The sequence below is a fragment of the Barbus barbus genome (genome assembly GCF_936440315.1).
Source record: "Barbus barbus genome assembly, chromosome: 12".
NCBI classification, from domain to species: Eukaryota; Metazoa; Chordata; class Actinopteri; order Cypriniformes; family Cyprinidae; genus Barbus; species Barbus barbus.
This window is the reverse complement of record NC_136740.1, coordinates 24,313,221-24,334,413: the sequence shown is the minus strand read 5'-3', so window position 1 is coordinate 24,334,413 and position 21,193 is coordinate 24,313,221. Positions and strand designations below refer to the sequence as shown.

General features: G+C 36.9%; 1 protein-coding gene across 1 annotated transcript in view; it reads left to right on the top strand.

Moving 5' to 3' along the window:
• The window catches only part of LOC306877834 (R-spondin-2-like), a 58,062-nt gene that overhangs the window by 7,608 nt on the left and 29,261 nt on the right, over positions 1 to 21,193 (top strand). Inside the window, exon 2 of the mRNA XM_079429819.1 lies at positions 13,255 to 13,443. Coding sequence (XP_079285945.1) covers positions 13,255 to 13,443 — 189 coding nt within the window. The remainder of the gene's footprint in view (positions 1 to 13,254; positions 13,444 to 21,193) is intronic.

Here is a 21,193-nt window from a genome sequence, read left to right as displayed (position 1 = left end):
CAAACCTGCCATCCACACGCCTTGCTTTCAGTATGGTGCGGAAGTGAGCCGGTCAGGGGCAATAAAGCTACACCACTCGCTTGTAATTTGTCCGTGGATTGAGCTTGGGTCTCGTCCCCTTTGCCCTGTCATTGTGCCCGTCTTCATTGTGGGTCTGGTTCGAGGAAGTCTGGACTTTCTAAGAACTTGGAAGGGAGGTAGACACGCTGCCTGCCTGCCTGCTGCCTGCCTGCCTGTGGAACCCAGAAGCCCTGGTGTGGTTTTAATCAAGACCAGTCATGGTAGTCATTATAGTGCCCTGGCGCTAAGCTCATTGTCTTTCTTTGTCTCTCTCCCACCCTCCCTCTCTTTCGGTGAGGATTCAACATGCATCTCAGATGTGAAGAGGTCCTCAAGGGTCACTAGCCGTTGATGAGAAAGTGAGTGTCAGCGGTTTGTGAGCAGTAGCCAACATGCATCTGTAATCAGCGTATTTGTTCGGAGTCGTGAGTCATGCGCAACCTTGCTTAATGCAACAGAACTAAACAAAAAGGTCTTCAAAACATTCTGTTCTCTATTATATAATAAGCTGTGTGCTTTTTGCAATGGGAAATAGGAAATGAATGGGCGATTCTGTGTCAATATTACAAATTTGTTATGGCTAGGAGTATAAAATGCTCAATTAACTTCATTACTATCATGCCGTCACTAACATGGTTTATAAGTTCTCTCTCACAGACTGAGGTATTTGTTCCCTCAAGAGAAAAAATGACCTTTTACTAATGTATATATAAAGATACACAGAGATGTATGTCAGGGAAATATGTACTTTTTTCAAAAGTTTGGGGTCAATAAGTTTTTTTTTTAAATAAAAAAATTAAGTAAGCTTAAACCTGAACAATATATAATATAACATAATATACATGTATCACAGTTACACAAAAATATTAAGCAGCACAACTGTTTTCAACAGTCACAATGATAAGAAATGCTTCTTGAGCAGTAAATCAGCCTAATAGAATGATTTCTCAAGGATAATGTGGCTGCTAAAAATTCAGCTTTGCCATCACAGGAATAAATGACATTTTAAAATATATTAAATTAGAAACGGTTATTTTAACTTGTAAAAAAGTATTTCACAATATTTTTATTTTTACTGTATTTTTTTAAATAATAAATTGATGCACCCCTGGTACGCATGAAAGTCTTTACCAACCCCAAATGGAGGGGTCTTATATCGTTCTCTTTTTATTTAATTTTAGTTATTGATGTTAAACACTTGTAGTTAAATATGTAAGGAGTTCAATATTGATTTGAGTTAAAAATCATTGTATTATGATATACAGTACATGGTCATTATAAAAAAATTGATTGCCGAATCAGAATCCATTTTTCCAATGAGCTGTGAGATAACGGAAAGTTTCAGTCTAGTGCTGCAGCAGTCTGTTTTTTGTGTTGTCTTTGGTGATGCTGGTTCATGTGCATGCATGTTATGTAGTCTGGCATCGTGCTACCTAAATAAGAAACAACTGAGGGAGAAAACCTCTGTTTTTTTGCTTTGTAATCTGTTGCGCATAATTTGGGAAAATTCACAAGCTTGAGTTTTGATTTTAATGTGCATGTGGCCTTGAAACGCATTCTTCAGACTCTTCAGTTTCAGAACACAGAGGACTTCAATTGTGGTGAGTTTATGCATTGTGCGACTTCAGTATATCTTTATTTTTGTTCCTTTATTTTCCATTTGTCTTTAACTACCGACTGAGTAGTAGATATTTAGAGGGGGTCAGGCCAGAGGCGGGGGAGAATGGTAAAGAAAAGGTTAGGGAGGAGAGCAAAAAGAAAAAATATCCTTGTACGTTTCACAAATTCCTCCGTTTTTCATCCTCTCAGTTATCCACTTGTATTACATCTTGGCTGACTTCAACTGTGTATTATTTTATCTGAACCAGAGCCAGACCTCAGAAGCACACCGTCTTCTCTTGTGTAAACAGCTGTCACGGAGAGGACGGTATATTGAAGGTACCCGCAGGCAGGGGTCACATGTAGTTTTCATGTTCATGTGTTAATAATGGCTTTGGTGGCAACACTTCAGTAATAGACACTATAGTTTGTCATTGTAATTAACATGCACAAGAGTCTGTCTTTGTTTTTGCACACACACACAAACACACACACACACACACACACATGTTGGTTTTGCTATACTTGTGAGGACTTTCATAGACTTCTATTGTTTTTATACTGTACAAACTGTATGTGCTATTGCCCTACACCTACCCTACACCTAAACTTAGCCCCACACACACATACACACACACACATATATATATATATATATATATTTTTTTTTTTCAGTGTTTAATCTAAATTTTAATCTTAGTATATACTGTAGGCACATTGTGTCAACAATTTCTTCATGTAAACGATTTTGAATCAAAATTCTTTCTATATTTTTGCTAGAAGTCTTTTATTTGCTCACAAGGGCTGAAGTTATTTGATCAAAAATGCAGTAGAAACAGTAATATTTTTAAATATTATTACAATTTAAAACAACTGTTTTCTATGTTAATATTTTAAAATGCAATGTATTCCTGTGATGCCAAAGCTGAATTTTCAGCAGCCATTACTTCATTATCACATGATTATTCCGAAATCATTTTAATATGCTTATTATTATTATGAACAAAGTATTTGAAATAGGAAATATTGTAGCATTGTAAAAGTTTTTTATAAGTGACAATAACAGACTTTTGATCAATTTAGTGTCGTCTTTTTGAATAAAAGTACTGATTTCTTCCAACAAAAAAAAAAAAACACAATGTTAATGCTGTGTATATAGTTAATTTATCTTTACAATGATGCATTATCATTTTGTCAATAAACATTTTTAGCATAAAACTCCTTTGTCGAGATCAACTGCTTTCATGTCTCAAAGGCAAAAAAAGAAAGTTGCATGATGTGGCCAACGTGTTTATGGGAGAACGGGGCCGTACAGGGGCTGTATCTTAGATGTATTTGGCTGCCAGACAGGTCTGTTTTGGTAAGAGCAAGAAGAGGTTGAAGTTGAGTGATTATCACAGAGCTTTTTAGTGTAAGCTCTGCCCTGGGGGAGCAGAAGAGATGAGAGACCATTACATAAAACCTGGTGATCATTTGTATCTGGAAGTGTTCTGGCGTGTCTTCGCTTGCCAAGTTTTCACAGGGATTTGACAAATTTGTAACAATACACGCAGATTTTATACATTGTGCCACCATGTGTGCAGGAAACCGCAACTTTAGAACCTGTTTTTGTTATTTTCAGGCTTAAGCTGATCGTATGCACGCCGTTTTTGAAGTCAATGGCATGGGTGTTGCGTGGTATCCTGTTGAATTTTTGCTTAATTAGCTCAATAGAAGTTTTTGGAGGGTCTGCTGCAGCTATTTATGGAGTAGAAGACTCAGTCTTGGGCATCAGGCTTTGAAGTCCCCTCTCAGTGGTTGGGACCATATGAGGTTCCTCGGCATGTTTCTGCCTGCCACCCCCGTGGTGCTCTCCACTTTTGACCCTTCTGATCTGGCCTGGTAGGGAAGGGTTTAGCTAGGGAGGTGGAGAAGAGGTCTCGTTAAAGGGTTAATGAGGTAATACCTTTCATGTTCCCAGCATAGCACAGAGTCAGGCGTGAAGGCAAACAATACAGTTTTAGAGGGAGGTCTGCTGGACAGTGTGTCTGTATATGTATGTGTGGGTGGGTTTTATGTGCATTCATAGTTTTAAACTTAGTTTAGAGGTGTTTGCAGTTACTAATGCTTGAGCAGAGATTCAAACAATCCTTTAACTGTTAGTATTACACTTATCAGGTAATTAAGTTAAGAATGAATGATTCCTCAAACTGTGTAGCTTGAGAAGAGGTGTGCTATTTCTTTTCCAAGCGGTATGGGTAGCAACCGCACAGCAATTTTAGAGCTTGGCATTTTTAGAAGAACATATATTCTATGGAGTATTAAGAGTTTTATTACTTTATATTACTTGTCTAAGTTTGGAAATTACTTTTAAAATTAAGCTTCCTCATAAAGGTTTGGGGAACTGTGGGAATGCTGGTTCTTCAAATAATAAACAACAGTTACTGACAGAGTAAATTAAGAAATATCTTGAGTTGTTTTAGCATTTCAGTGTTTGTTCTGTTATATTTTAAATCATTTTAAGTAATCATTGATCAGAATCATTTTTTTCTAAGGCCCCCTAGTGGCCTCTGGGCCCTTAGTTGAGAACTACTTCCTAAGTGTAGATTTTTTTCATGTGAAAATGTTTTTTTTTTACTTCCTGTATCAGTGGTGGTAAAATGCATAATGGGTAATGCCTTTGATCTTACCCTCATGTTCTTCTAAACCTTTATGATTTCCCTGACTTTTTTTTTTTTTGGTCAAATGCCAAAGGAAATGTTTTTTTTCTTTTAATGTCTGTGGATTTAGTTTTTTTCCCCCGTGAAAGTCTACCCAATGTATTTTGGACCCCAATGTTCCTCAACTTATCATCTTTTGTGTTTCACAGAAGAAAGTAAGTCATACAGATTTTTGAATGACATGAGAGTCAGTAAATGATGACAGAATGTTTATCTTTGGATAAAACATCACTCTCGCATAACTTTGTATTGGATTGTAGGATTGCGGTGGTATTATTATGAAGTGGAATGAGATTGGATCACTGGCAGGTGGAAAAGGAGGGTCTTGTTAGGTCCACTAATGCCTCAATGGTGTGAAAAAATCCCAGGCACGCTGTTTCTCTGATCTTTGGCCATGACGTTGCTCTTTCTCCATGCAGGGAACTCACTGCTATAGCTCCTTAGCATGTGTGTAGAACAGCATGTGTGACTGAATTGCAGGATTCAGAACCCATTGTGCCACAGGTGTGAAAATTAGGTGTGAGGTTTATGTGCGATAAATTAACAACAGGTGTGCTAATTTTAGCCGTTCCACTTCCCACCCTCTCCAACACCACCCTGCTATCTTTGCTTCTGTACCACTTTCTTTACACTGCTATAATTTTAAGGTCTTTTAAAGCACAAAAATCAGTTCATATTCAAGATACATTCTCTTCTTTTTTTTTCTGGTGTATATCTTTATCTTTATCTCTTCTCAGACCCACACCTCACATCTTCTCTACAGACCTGAGAACATAACAGAACATCTCACTCTGAGAAGAATTCATGGAGTGGAAAAAGTCGCTGACTTCCAAATTCCATTCCAAAAATAAAATATTGAGCTGTGCAGAAACATAAAACATATCTTCTCACACATAGCCTGTCATGACAGATTGCCTTTTGCACCTTACAGCACCTGCACATCTTTGGTCCGCACATAAAGCAGTCCTTTTTGTTTACGAGATGCATAACAGACAAAGTACTATTTCACCTCTCATTCAAAACACCCATTGTTCCTCTGAGAGCTGAAGGCAGTTTCAAAAAGTGTCTGGTTAGGTTTGCAGCATATGAAAAGCTATTCATTGTATTTGTTTTTAATGGGAATTTTCAAATGGAATTTACAATATGGCAACTCTTTCATACTTAATTACAGCTTACTTGAATTTAATGTGGATCACTTTTAACAACCCATTAATGTTATATAATTCAGAATTAAACAGCATATCCAACAAGAAAATATGCCTTATTTTATTTTTGTTGAACTATATTACTTTTTGATTAAGATTACAAAGATAAACAGTTTTGTAGAATATAAAAAGATTCTTATGAGCAAGTGTCTTTGTAATCTACTTTTCAAAATGTTATCTATTATTTATTAATTAATTATTAATGTATTCCTTTTTAAATTCTGTTTCTTTAAGCTCTATTCTCATGTATCATCCATTGCAGGGATAGAACCAGCAACCTTTTGGTTATGAACACCAAACTTTAAAGACTTTTTTTAAAGTAAATTTTATAAATGTTTTATCAATGAGGAAACACTATAGCTCAGTTTTAGAGACAGAGTTTAAATTATTGGCTACCTTAAATAACCATATTTATTACTACTTGAATGAGTGAGACAAATCACCAATAATCAGTCCATGTTTGTGTGCTGTACAATATCTCTGCGGACTAAAAAGCCATGCCAGGGTATTAGCATACACGTCAACAGGTTTGCCCTTAGGTCCTCTGAATCCCTTGTTCTGTGCCAACTGCAAGCAAACACTAACACCAGTACCAGCTGCCCGAGCTTACAAGGTATGTTTGGATATCAAGTCCACCGATTCAATCGCAGTGATCCAATCAACAAACCTATTGGTGCTTGCCATGTCTCCCAGGCCTGTATCACAGGAACACTCTCACTAAGCTAATAAGCCAGTGCACTGAAACAAATGTGTTTGCTCAGACACATGGTGCAGAATCATTATAAGTAATGGGATTGCCCTAAATTGTAAACACATGCATACAGTACAATCTGTTAAAGTAAACTGGAGTTGGGTGGGGGGGAAACATGGATGCCTAAATCCTGACTATTTCCAGCTGCAAAGTAGTTGAAGTTCAGCATATTTTCTGCTAAATTGGAGGAGAAATGTGCCTGTAGAGCAAAACGTACTTTTGCCATATACCACCATTCTGGCTCTGGTGTATTAATCTTCAGCAAAATGTGATTTCCATACCCATGACCATGACAAATAAAGTCAGATGCAACAAATTGATGCAGTTTTCCATGTACTGTCTTCAGCCATGTGGAACAATGTGGGGACTGGCACACTTTTAGTGGATGATCTGAAAGTTTTATTGCATACTCCCAGTTCCTTTTCCATTATAAGAGGCAAGCGTTTCTGATTCTAAATGGATGGTTCACCCAAAAATACTTACCCTTATGTTGTTCCAAAGCCATATGGCTTTCTTCCTTCCACAAATGGAGATTACAATTGAATAGTGAATTGTGACTGAAGCTGTCATTCAGCATAACGTCTCCTTTCGTGTCCCACTGAAGAAGGTTCTTACAGGTTTGGAATGACACGAGTAAATAATGACAGAATTTCAAAACGAGCCAGGCGATGAAGACTGACTTCATTCCCAGTAATGTGAAGCTTATTGCTCAATAACAACTTTGAACTTTGAATGGTCTTGGATCATATTTTATTACTTTGTGCTCAGATAGATCAGTGAGGTGGATTTTGATTGGTGGTTTAAAACAGTGTTGTTGTTGTTGTTAACTAAAAAATTTAAAAATATATTTTGTTAATTGAAATAAAGCTGAAATAAATTAAAATATAGATATTAGAAGAAACAAACTGAAAAACAATAGTAGAAATGTAGTCTTGGCAACTACCTGAAACAAAGTTGAAGTTGAGTTGAAGTACAAAAATGACAACAGCTGAAATAAAAATAAAAGCTAAATAGATATATATAAAAAAACCACAAAAGCATATAAAATTGTTAAAAGCTAAATTTAAACAAAAACTGAAAATATAGCTAATTTAATAATATATAAATAATACTAAAACACTAGTTTGTTTTATAAAATAACAAATATATAATAATAATAAATTAATTGCTATCCCATGCATTGAAACTATAAGCAAGAGATTCATTCATCTTGTTTATTCGAGTGGTCTGACATGTCAACTTATATCTCAAAAAATCATTAATTTTGCAATTTCAATTATAAAACACCAAGATAAGACTTCAAAATATTTGAGTACATTTGTAACAATGTCATGTAAATCATCTGTGTGTGTAATATTAAGAAGAATCAGACTGTAAATGATCCCACTTTCACTTAACTTAATAGTAGTGTTATGCCATGTGTGAAGAGGTACAGAGAATAATCTCCTATTTGTCTTTCAAACAATTCTCACGAGTTGGACGAACATCAAATTAGCCCAATCTACATTGTAGATACTATGATTCTTCATGGTTTCCTCTTCCCGTTTCAGAGATTTTTTGCATTTTAACTTTTTACAGCTTTTGAATCTTGACATATCACATGACGCATGATATCATCAAGATTGTAGGGACAGGGATGATGTCATGGGATGATGTCATAGGTATTTGTTAGTGTGAGAAAGAGAGATTGCTGGAAATTGTTGGCAGTGTTTGTTTGAGGTGGGGGTTTGCCATTTCTTCCCAGTTCTGCCGGCCAAAGGCGATGAACGTCACGGTTGTTTGAGAGTCTTTAAACATACCTTAGACAGTTTTTTTTTTTTCTTCTGTTGGATCTCACTCACACTGTAATTACTGTTGATCAGGATTCAAAACAAAGCCAGCCAAAGCTGAATGAAGGCAACACACTCCAACAATGCCGTCATATGTTGTGTTATGAGCTTGTGATTCGCATGAATGAAGGACCAAGAATTTTGCGTTTACCTGAATGAACCACAGTCTCCCCACAGCAACTTGGCACAGTGAAACTAGCACAGATTATTGTTGGACAGATATTTCACTCCTTTTAAGTTACATTTCATTGCAGTATTGTCCGCAGAAGAATATTTGTCAGCAGATGGATGATGTCAACAGGGATGTGCCGATTATAGATGAGAGAGAAAAGTGTGGCGAACGATTGAGAGAATGAGGGAAAGAAATGAAAACACCGCTAAGAACAAAATAACATCTTCAAAAGAGGAACGACACTTCTTTTTGCTCCCCCAACAAATCAAGACATTCACCTCTAATCCATTTGTACTGCTGCTTTTGAGTTCCCTCATATAACCTCATGCTTGGCTGACAGAAATGGAGACAGTATGACCGAACTGTTTGTTGGCTCTTTTACACAAAACAATGGCACACTCTAGACAATTAGCAGAAATTGTGTTGTCTTCTGACTTGTTGTGGTGTCTTTAGCACAGATGTTCAAAGAGGACAAGGCCTTTGTAAAAACAGTTGTTTAGGTTGTAGATGGATCGTTTAATGCATGATGAAAGAAGGCACTTGCATATTTTGGTTTCGTGAAACATTTGTCCCGCGCGCTCAGTGTAAAATCTTTCGCTTTATGGTAAATGGAAGTTCAAAGAGTGCACAGGTTGTAAGGGCAAAATGCATTTGCAACCTATTTTATTACTGAATATGGGTGTAAAGCTACATAATTACATTGATTATGAAATGTAATAATCCATTCTAATATACAATGTGTTACACAGGCCATCTCATATTACTGTACCTACAAGCACTTGCAACAGAGGCTGACAAATGCTCTATTTTAATGAGGAAAGTTCTTGCTGCAGAGTTTGTATTTCAGCATCAGTATTAATAATAATTGCATGCATCAGTTTCACTTTCAGCAATGTCAGTTAACTGTTGTCATTTTCTTCCCAAGTTGTGATTTTGATACTTATTTGAAGTATATTGAGAATGTGCTTTAATTTGCCTTGAACTTATGATTATTTGTTAATTTACACATTTTAATGATCAGTTGTGTATATTCAGTAAGTTCAGTAAATTTTCTGCCATTGATGTGCACATCTAATACGCATATTAACAGTCTACTTAAATGAATAGTTCACCTAAACATTTTGTGATTTACCCTCATTGTTTGAAACTTGTATGAATTTTGTTCCTCTTTGGAACAAAAAAGGAGATATTTTTAAAAATTAAAAAAAAAAAAATTTTGTGCGTACATTAAAAGTCAGTGAAGTCCAATGTTGTGAAAGAAAGGCATACAGAAATTTCATTTTTGAGTGAAGTATCCCTTTAATGTCTGTTTGCATTAGTTTGCTGAAGGGATATTATCCTCCTTTTATTGGATTATTAATAATGATACACAAATTGAAATTTGGGTGAGAAACCAAGACTATGAGTGTAAGCCTGATGTATTATTTTGTTATCAATTTAGGGGTAGATTTGTGCGATGCTAAAACAAGAAATGTGTTCCTCTTTCTTTTTTAAAAAAGAAAGTCAACAAGAAATAATTCTTCGGCAACACTTAGAATAGGGAACACTTATTCACTATTAACTACGACTTTTCCCTCAATAAACTCCTAATTTGCTGCTTGTTGATAATTAGTAAGGTAGTTGTTAAGTTTAGGTATTGGGTAAGATTAGGGATGTAGAATAAGGCATTAATATGTGCTTAATCTGTACTAATAAATGGCTAATATTCAATATGCATGCTAATAAGCAACTAGTTAAGAGACCCTAAAGTAAAGTGTTACCAATTCTTCTTTAGCTCCAAAATACATGCTTGCCAGCATAAGTTACACTTCAGCAGGTTAACATGACAGACTTATGGTAAAGTTTAAAGCTTATGCTGGTATGATTTTTGGAACAAAAAGCACTCTTAGCAGCCAAATTAGGCTTATCCACTGTAATTTACATAGAACTCAAAATTCTGCCAGACCGACACACTTAGATAATTAGCATTCTAGAGTGATTTAAAAACATAGCTGGAGATGTTGTTTACATGTATAAAATCCACTCGGATCGTTTGGTTTTAATTGGATGACTTTTTACATTTAAACAACGAGGGCAAATTGCTGCACAAATAAGACGCATAAATGCTACATAATAATTTTGACATAACTTTAATTTCTATTTAGTTTAAGTTTAAGTATAAATAGAGTTGAATGCAGAATATGAATAGGGTCCAACTGAGGCACTATTTTTTGTTTGTTTCCCCTCTTGGGTCCCAGTGTCTCTCTTAAACCCGATTTGACAGTGATATTGGAAAGCCATCATATTTTCTGGCTTAGAGCTTGAATTTGATCCCCTCTATGAATTGATGAAAATACGATGCGGAATGGAAGACTCCAGTCATAGTTTCAGGTATAAATCAGCTGGTGGTGAAAAGATTTCCGTAAAATGTGGAAGCACAGGGCCCTCAAGGGTGGTTCTTGGACACCCTTGCCCTAGACGCACCAGATCCCAGCCCCCTTTTTGACATGCCTGTGGTCAGAACTGGGAAAGCCGTCCTCAGACATGCTGCTGATCCAAAAATCTCGAATGAGGCAAAAAAATGTCTCTTACTCTTTCCATTGATAATTGCTAGACCAGTGAGAGCACAATCCCATCAATACAGGTCTGAATGTCATGCAATATAGTTGATGATAACCAAACGCAAGGCAACGAGGGAAACGGCACAATCGTGCCAGGCGAACGATGCGCTGATTCGATCATTCAAGGTCGATCGTGTTGTTCAAGCTCATGTTGACAGCAGCAGTTAAATAAATCATTTAACTGCCGCAAGGCTTTGCTGAAACAGCTCTGACAGTGGGATGAAATAAATAACACCCCTATGATTAAGGAACAGGGGAAACGGTTTGTGATACTGCCATACCACCATCAATTAGGGAAATTCACTCTGATAGTTCTCAGCTTTTTGAAGTTTCAACCTCACGCCAGTCCCAGTTTCCGCCCGTTCTCTGCACTACGATCGCAATCAGGTCTGAAGTGTGTGGGCTGAGTCGGGGAGCTTTTTACCAATTTACGGTGAATGTCAGGTTTCTATAAACATATTCAGACTGTATACCATATGTCTTTACGTGTGGTTTGGGAAAAAATTTGTCCAGATCATTTCCTCATCACAAAAACGTGGCATGAAACAAGCTACATAATAAAGTTGTCTATTTTTTGTTACCATGAAAACAGCATGATACTATTAAAATAAAAAATACTGTACTTATTTCCTCTTGATGTAGACATCCTAATCAGTTCTTGGGCTTTTTTTGCAGACCAGATGATTGGCAACATTACATTGTTACAATGTAAATCTGACTCTGTGTATAGCACAGTACTGCCTGTGTGGCAGATAACATCACTGAATTTTTAAAGAACTACCTCCACTACAACAGATAAAGTAATTTGTATATTGTATAAAACAGAATCTGGTTACTGTATGTCCGTCATTGCATATTTAGGGCTCTGATCTCAAACAGTTAGTTGTTTTTAAGTAATATTATCAGGCCTTTATCAAATTTAGAAGCGGACTGAGACACAATGATGAACTTGAGAATGTTAAGAATTGTTTAATAGCAAACCTTTACTCCTCTTGTATGGTTTGTCCATCTCTCTCGAAGATTTCTCTTGTATCATTTTAGGGAAAATGTTTATAAACGGCACTTATTACATAAAAAAAAATTAAATAATAATTATTAGCCATGCTGAAATTGCATTCTCAATTAATTATTCAGACTGAAGAAAAAATGATGGGAAAAAAGGGAATGGGGGAAAAAGGTCAGCGAAGTGCATGATATTTTATTAAGCATTGTGGTGGGTCGTCCAGTTCGGACTGTTACTCTATCTCAGTTTGTGATATTTAAAACATGGCTTCAATCAATAGCAATGTCTCTGGTTTGCAGCTATTGTGTGCGCCCAAGGACATTTTCCTGTAAAGAGGATGCTAAGGAACTTACATTAAGAGACCTTTATTGTGAAACGGTATGGTCGTTACTGGCTCTTTTGTCTTCTACTAGCAACGTGATACTGCTCAGAGTCAATGCGGTTTTGGGCTTTCAGCGGCTGTTTGAACTCTACATACAGGAATTGAGCATTGAATCAAATCACTGTGCTGCTCACATTGAAAATGGTTTCCTCTGCAAAAACGTCAGGCCTCGCTAGTGTCACAGTAATGACAGTTTCTTTAGTCAGTGAAAGTTTTATGTGTCAATGAAAATGTCTGTGACAGTTCTATAGCGGCACACGTTTAACCGTTCAGCAGTTAGCTTGCTCTGTGGTGTAGTGGTTTACAGCTTAGCGTTACTGTTTCGGTTGCAAGACACAAGTCATGAGCTATCACCATGTTCCCTTGAGTAAGGCACTTAACCTCAGTAAGTGTAATTGTACAGTAAGTTGTTTTGGGTAAAAATGAGTGCTTTTGCATTGCTACTTAAAGTACATTCTGTGTATCCTTACTAGGTCAAGATTAGAGTTGCCAATAGTCCTGTATTTAAGCAAACAAACTTGCATTTAATATTAAATCCACACGGGATGCAGTCTTCATGTATTCCAGCATCTTCCTCCAAACACTTAGGATTTTTTTTTGCATTTGTATTGGTTTTCTATTCAATACACATTCAGTGTTTAACTATTGCATATTAGAATGGAAAACAGATTGCATGCAAGGGCAAATAAAGACAATCTGACAGTTAAGTTATTAAAATGCATATATTTTACAACAAATGCGTCTTAAATGCATTTTAGCACTTCATTTATTTTACAGTATATACACAAATAGCTGAATGCAATATTTTATTTTTACTTTGTGATCAATTATCACCAATGTTTTACTGAAATAGCAAGTGACATGGTAAAGAAATAAAGAGTGTTGGCAAGTCAAGATGTTACTTGGTGATATTAGCTGGTAAAAGTATCTATTTTGTGTCTTGCTTTATTGCAGCTAGCTATGCAGCTTATCCCATCTGTAAAGGCTGCTCGGTGTGTTCCAAGGACAACGGGTGTATGAACTGCCAACCCAAGCTCTTCCTGTTCCTGAGGAGGGAGAGGATGAGACAGTATGGCGAGTGTCTCCATGCCTGTCCGTCAGGCTACTATGGCATGCGCGGTACAGAGATCAACATGTGCTCCAGTAAGATCCTACACTCACTACACTTCCCCTCTCACATACACACACATTGCCTACTTGTAGCACTGGTGTGTAGATGCTAATGCACAGACATGCTGGTTTAGCATGGATTTGAGTGAGAGCTTAGCTCTGTAAAAAAATATTTATGTGGTCACGTACTGTGAATAGTTTAAATGAAGGAATACTGCCATGTATTTGATGTGCAAAACGCTTGTAGCTTGTAAATTTGTTTTAAGTGAACTGACAAATCTGTTAATTTGGAAAGTTATGACTTAGCATATTGACCTTTTTCCCCAGCATTTTCCATGTGCCATTAGTGGTTTAAAGGCTTTCTGACATACTTAGATCATGTAGGTTCCTTAAAACAGTACTCTTCGCAAACTTACATTGCATTGTGAAAGCAACAATTAGGGATGTGCAAAACTACATATTTCCAAAATCAACTAGTCATTCAGGCAACAGTTTCTGTTTCACCTGATCCTGATCAGACACACAAAGAGAACATGGTGCCATATAACAATTAAATGTGCCAAACAACAACATCCAGGAGTTCTAGTTGTATCATCTACGTTGTAACATTGTGTTGATGTGTTGTCTATGTGTATGTGATTTCTCTAAATAAACACGTTTATAAAGGACGTTTATACATTTATACGATTTTATTAACTGACTAGTAAGCTGTTGGATGTCACCCATGCTTAGAAACAATAGCAAAAAAGAAAAACAAAATTCTTATATTTGTCTGCAAAGAGCAATATAATAGTCCTATTGGAATTGTGTATCCCTTTCCTTCCATGCCCTGTATTTTATAACCTTATTTTAACATTTGCGCCAGGCCTGAGACACTCTGGACCTTTGAGGTTAAGTGAAAAGCCTTAGGTGTTGGCTATGTGTTTCGTGTGAAAACAAAACTCTAACTCTTAGGATTGTTAAGCCAAACTCCTGACAGACAGACCTAAAACCTCAGAGGAATGTGTCGGGACCTACAATACTAATAAACCCAGATGCTGTACAGACACTCTTGTATAAAAATGAGTCCTTTTTCACTCAACAAACTTGATACAGATTTATCTGCCAATTTTATCAAAAGAGGAGGAGGAGAAACGTTTAAACGCCTCATTTACCATAAACTGGGTGTACCAGTCGAGGCTACTTAGCATTACAGAGTTTTCCCGTTCTCGACCGCTAATCAAATTCATCAACCTACATTTTGTAAGTTCTTCAGCTGTGGAGAAAGGAAAAAGACATGTTGTTTTCTGAGACTGTGTCCTCCAACCATTCTCTGTCCTGGGTGAATTTTGATTTTAAATGATACTGATATGTGGCCAGTTAATCTGGATTCCTTTCATGGAGAACTTCTCACAGAACAAAACCTCACATTGTCACGTAGCATCAAATCTCCGCGCAAAGCCTACTTTGATGTGATCACTGTTTCAGTCATGACTTTGTAATCCAGCTTCGCATTTGACCCTCCTCCTTAAATTATGCTTTTTCAGTCGTCTTCGCTAAGCTCTTCAAGTCTGTCAGTCATAATGGGATGTTCTATCAGGGTTAGTGCAAGAACTAATCGGCGGGTCACTGGGAACAATCTCGAACACACGACAGCCATTCAAAGTCGCTCCGTTTTCTCTCTTGTCAAGGTTTTCAATGCAACTACGCTCTTCCAAGAGCCTGGAACGGTGGATTACATTGGAGTTGACCATGTTTTTAAAAAACAGGCTCTGAAATCACTTAAGCAGCAGCTGCTTATCGTTAGAGCCTAAGTGTGTGTGTGATCCTATCTCATTTAAGAATGCTTTGCAGAATCGTCGGGCCTGAGTGAAAACAAAGGCAAAGAGGAGACAGGTTTGCACTACATCAGTGCAGACTCTTCCGCTGGAGCCGTGGGGTGGGGTCGCACACTTTTGAAATCCTCTCTCCAGATTGAATGCCCTGACCTACCTCTGGCGAGCATCATGTGCGTCACCCAAGCATCTCAAATGAGTAGAAGGAAGGCTGGACTTGTTTTTCTCTTCTGTTAGATGATGTTCTGAACCTACTTGAAGACCAGGCTTACTTTGTTGCCAAGCAAAGCTGCTTGTGAATTAAATTATATATTTTAAATATATAATTATAAGACTTATAATTGACTGTATAATTGGGATAGTTCACCCAAAAATGACTATTCTGTCATCATTTACTCACGTGAATGTCAATGACTTTCTTTGGTCCCACTTTATATTAAGTGGCCTTAACTACTAAGTACGATGTATTTACTGTGTTCATATTGTATTACAAAACACTTTTGCTGCTATTGAGGTGGGATACGGGTAAGGTTAGGGACAGGTTTGGTGGTATGGGTAGGATTAAGGATGGGTTAAAGTGAAAGGGATCAGTCAACATTGTAATTATGAATGTAATTACAGAAATTAATTACACATGTAATTAGATGCAGATATTTTTAAAATATAAGTACAATGTAAAAACATATATGCAATAAGTGCATTGTATCAAATTAATAATTGAAATGTAAGTACATAGTAGTTAAGGCCACTTAATATAAAGTGGACCCAATGACAATCAATGGGGTGATTCATCACAGTATTTTTTATATTATTTTTAGTTCCATAGCAGTGTTTTATTGTTAACTAAAACTATTACAAATAATTTTGATAATTTAAATAAAATATAAATGTTGCATGGAGAAAAAAAAAAAAATCTAGAAATGTGCCCTGGCAACTGAAATAAGTTTTAAGTTGAAGTGCTAAAATAACTAAAACTGAAATAATAAATAGAACAAATAAAGAAAGTAGTAAAAATTACAAAAGAGCATAACAGAATGACTAAAACTTAAAATTAAAAAGAAAATGGAAAAAAAAAAGAAGCAATTTCAGATTACTAATAAATACTATAATAGTATATAAATAATAATAAAATAATAACTCACACAGGTTCAGAACAACATGAGGGTGAGGAAATGAAGACAGATATTTAAGTTTCTGGTGAGCTATCCGTTTAAGGGCAGAATTTCTCTAGCACAAAAAACATTAGGAAATCAAGTCGTTTAAGAAGATCATAGCTAGTTTATTAATACACCTAAATTTGCAGTAAATGCAATTTAGCTTTTATTGCTACATTAAAAACAAATGAACATGTGAAACAGCAGGGAGTTCCAGTTTTTTAGAATGAACTATCCAAATGAAGCAACTTGCTAAAATAAATCGGTCTTCATGATGTTATTGAGAGAAACTCAGAGAGCGTGTTTAATCATTACCTGGTTGTTTGACTGTGTGCGCGATAAAATATGACATAAATTAGTAGCCTCTCTGCTGATGGTTAGTTGCTCCCAAACACTGCTGCAGCCTACCACTGAAGCTAACCAGATAAAAAGAGAGTGTGGGAAGGATGAAGGAGGAATAAATGCTAGAAAAGTGACTCTGAATGTAGAGAGAAATGGTGCAACGGTACCATCAATTTTTCCACAGGTTGTCAAGTAAAAGCCCTCTTCCTCATCCATCTTGAACCCTCCTTTTCTCCTTTATTTTCCTTATTTACATTTTAAGAATTTCAGTGTCACCACAAGGAAACCCCCCACGCCCTCTTTCTCACCGATGCATAAGCAGATACATGAAAAGTTCCAGACTGCGAATTAGGATAAAACTTGCAAGCAGAGACTAGTTTCAACCATAACCTTTACAGCAGCCATCAAGATACTTACCAGCTTACTGATACTTCTCCTCAGTGGAGGCAGTGCTGTGAGATTTAATGCTGACTTTATGAAATATTTTTAATGTGATTGATAGCCTATGTTAGTGTTGTGGAATGATCAGAACATGAGACGTGCGGATTCATCTGCAGGGCTTTATTCATAGATGACCATGGGTCGATACACAGCAAACAGTCATAGATGAGGCAAGACAAAGAGTATTCCTAGGACAAGCGTGGGTCTTTGATCGGACGAACAGTATCCAACAGGGCAAGGCAAAGAGACATAATCCAAGTAGTAACTATCAGCTAGAGATATGTGACCCTGGTCTTAAGTGTCAATTTTTCAAAATTGAGATTTATACATAGTATGAAAGCTGAATACATAAGCTTTCCATTGATGTATGGTTTGTTAGGATAGGGCAATATTTGGCCGAGATACAACTATTTGAAAATCTGGAATCTGAGGGTGCAAAAAAATCTAAATATAGAGAAAATTGCCTTTAAAGTTGTCCAAATGAAGTTCTTAGCAATGCAAATTACTTATAAAAAATTAAGTTTTGATATTTACGGTAAGAGATTTACTAAATATCTTCATGGAACATAATCTTTACTTAATGTCCTAATGATTTTTGGCATAAAAGATAAATCGATAATTTTGACCCATGCAGTGTATTTTTGGCTATTGCTACAAATGTACCCCAGCGACTTAAGACTGGTTTTGTGGTCCAGGGTCACATATGTGCTTACAATGCTCGGCAGTGAGAAAGAGGAAGTCCATGGCTTATGTAGCATGTCTGATTGAATTCAGCTGTGTATATTTAATCAGTGCAATGGATGATGGGAACTGTAGTCCGTGGTGAAGTGCAACAGTTAGTGTGGTGCAAGAGTCAATAGTGAACGGGTGATCTCTGGTGGTGAGCGAACGGAAGTGCATGAACAGGATTCGTGACAGTTAGTAAGTAGCCTTACACAGAATAAAAGATATTGGCCCCAGATGACCTCCTGTTTGTCCACATGCGAAGTTCCCTGTTCTCTCTTTACTCATATGGAAACCCTTTTTAGAGCTTTCTGATTGCCAATATCCTAGACGTGTAGTTCAAGTATCACAGTTCATCCAGGACTAGTATATGTGCCACATGAGAGCCCCCATGTCAAGGATAATTGTTTCATCCAATTTTATACTATGTTTTATCATCCCTGGTGTTGTAAAATCTGTTCCTATTGTTCTGTTGTTGTAAGTATTCCCACTTTGTCACTGTTTTAAATGGGCATTTCAGTAATCTGTTCGAAACCTTCCTAACCTTCTGAGTTTTATGGGTAGTTTTGATAATCCAATGGGACTGAGGTGGACCTCAGCCACACGAAAGGACTTTAGCTGCCTAAATTGGTACCCAAATGTAGTTAAAGAATCAACGCAATTCCACAATATGTCGTTTCAATGAGGTAATGAGTCCTGTGCTGTCTGGGAAAGAATGGGCTGCAGTTAAAGTGATGTCATTTGGGACCAGCAAAAGAACAGTTGCCGTTGGCCTTACTCTCACACAAGAGAATTCGATTTGCCAGACGGTGTAAGTGGTGCACCTATCCTTAACCCAGAGAGTTTTATAGGTCAGTTTGGTCATCGAGAATTGTTGAATTTAATATACTGAACATTTATAGAGACTTTAATATTTGTCATTTTTGTTATTATTATAGTGGTCTACAAAAAATCGACTGTTAGGCCACACTTAAAATGAATTAATATCATTGCATTGAAAAACAAAACATCAAACCAAGTGACATCTGTAAACAATTGGTGTTAGACTTTTTCTCATCCGCTTTTAGAATGACTTTCCAACCAATTTAACTTTTAACCACTAATGTTTGACAACCACAATATGTTTTTATGTAAATTACTGTTATTTATTTAGCCACTTTGTATGACGGAAAGACATGCTAATGCAATGACATTTATAGATTTTTATGTGTGATTTAAAGGTGGAGTAAGCCATTTTTGAGCTACTAGTGTCACTTAGTAGAGCTACAAAAATAAAGCATGTTTTCAGACAACCTTTGCAAACACCCATTTTGCACATCATGCCTTCCCCCAACTCAAACATCACAAACACAGCTATAACAGGTCTATAAAAGTGAACATGTAAAATGACACTACTTTCAATCAAAGGTCGAACATATTCCGAATAATTTTAACTTGAAGTTTAGCTTATCTAATCTTTGCAAGGTTAATTGGATCAACTGAAACCCAAACATTCCATCAAATTCCACCATCTTGTAAAAATACTGCCATTGTTTACCCTTTTTTTCCCCCGTTGTCTGTCTTTGTGTATTTTGGCAAGTCTTTGAATTTTGGCTTGCACTTCTGTAATAGAATCTGAATTTCTTTTTCACCGGCTAAACACCGAACTGAATGCAGTGATTGCACAAACATTTTATGGTTCTGAGACTTCCAAAGCTGGTGAAAATTGGTAAACTTACAGTTAAGTATCTAAATAAATTTGTATGTAGCTTCTTCTCTTGCATGGAACTGCTAATAGATGCTCCAAGGTCCCCAAGAAAAACCCAGAGGTTGTTGCTGAACCCACTGGCACAGCATAATGACATTTTTGGGTGTGAGAAAGTCAACCGCATGATGTGCTCACCATAAACAAAGCAGGTCAGATGGGACAGGCACTTTCAGTATGAGAAATGGAAAAATGTGGCCGGATTTAGAACTCTCCAAGCATGGGCATCCCTTTTGCACCGCAGATGACTGCCAAATACTATGCATTGGTTACTGTGACCTCAGAACCGGTTACCAAATTTACCCCTTGTTTACAAGGCGCTGCCATATAGGATTAAAAGTTGTTTTTTAGTAGAAAAAGAAGTTACTGTTACATGTTTAATTGCTTAAAAATGAAGTAAACTTTCAACAGCCCTGGCCAAGTATAATCTGTATAATTGTGTATGTGACGAATAAAAAAATCTTCAATCTTGACAACGTGGTTCGCAGCCGCTTGAATATGACACTGACTCGAATGTCCACAGTATAATTTGTTTTATTGTTTTTTTTTGTTTCATCCAGACCACAGCAGAGAGGCATTCCTGTCTTTCAGGATTAGATCACCCCTAAAGCTTGATGATTCAACTCAACATGCACTTGACTTGAAAACCACACTGAAAGCCAAGTGGAAAAAAAGGACAAACATGAATCTCAAGCAACAGTTTGCAGCAGAGTAGGCAATTTCAGCTTCCTCTAATGTTCTGTTTAGGGTTATTTTTGCTCCTCTTGCATTGGGTTTCATCAGATTCCCACCGTCTGTCCTTATTCCCCTGTCTGTATGAGAACAAGTGATCTAATTATGTCATATTAGTCTCCTGTTATCATCTAGGCCTTCAAAAGTGGCACCAAGGTTAATCCTATTGGAATAGAAGACCACCTTCATTGCATCTCACCTCAATGGAAGAACTTTTTTGTATCCCAGGGGTCTCAAACTCTAGCTACAGTTTTAAAATGATTCAAATTATTTACAATAATTTCTAATTATATATTAAATGGTTTGAGGCCCCTGATCTAGACCTTTTCACTGATACGAATGAGGCTTTTGAACCCAAACTCACGTTTAGACACGTATAGCATTACTAATTTCTAACTGATATTCCAACGCGGCGATTTTTGATATTGCAGCATCTGCACATTATCATGGATGACAAATGACATTTTATGACGAGTCAGTCCAGTCACTGTCTGACTCATGTGCCAATAGTTGCTCTTTCGCTTTTTCCTCTTCAATTCCCTGTTGAAGTAAGCGATCTGAAAGGTGATGACAGCCTCCCTATGACTGCAATATATCAGGCGGAGGACAGAGGCGGCTTTTCTGTTACAAAGCTCATTTATTAGCTGTTGCTCCCTGTCATAGATTGGACATGTAGGGACATAGAGACTCCCAGAGCTTTGATTACTTTGGGAACAAAAGCGAGTGGATCCATCTGTGTGGCCGCCGCCTTTTCCTCAGACTCCGCGCCAAGATCTCTACAGCACAGTGTAACTTGACCGGCCAGAGCACGTGTTTATTAAACAAAAGATGCA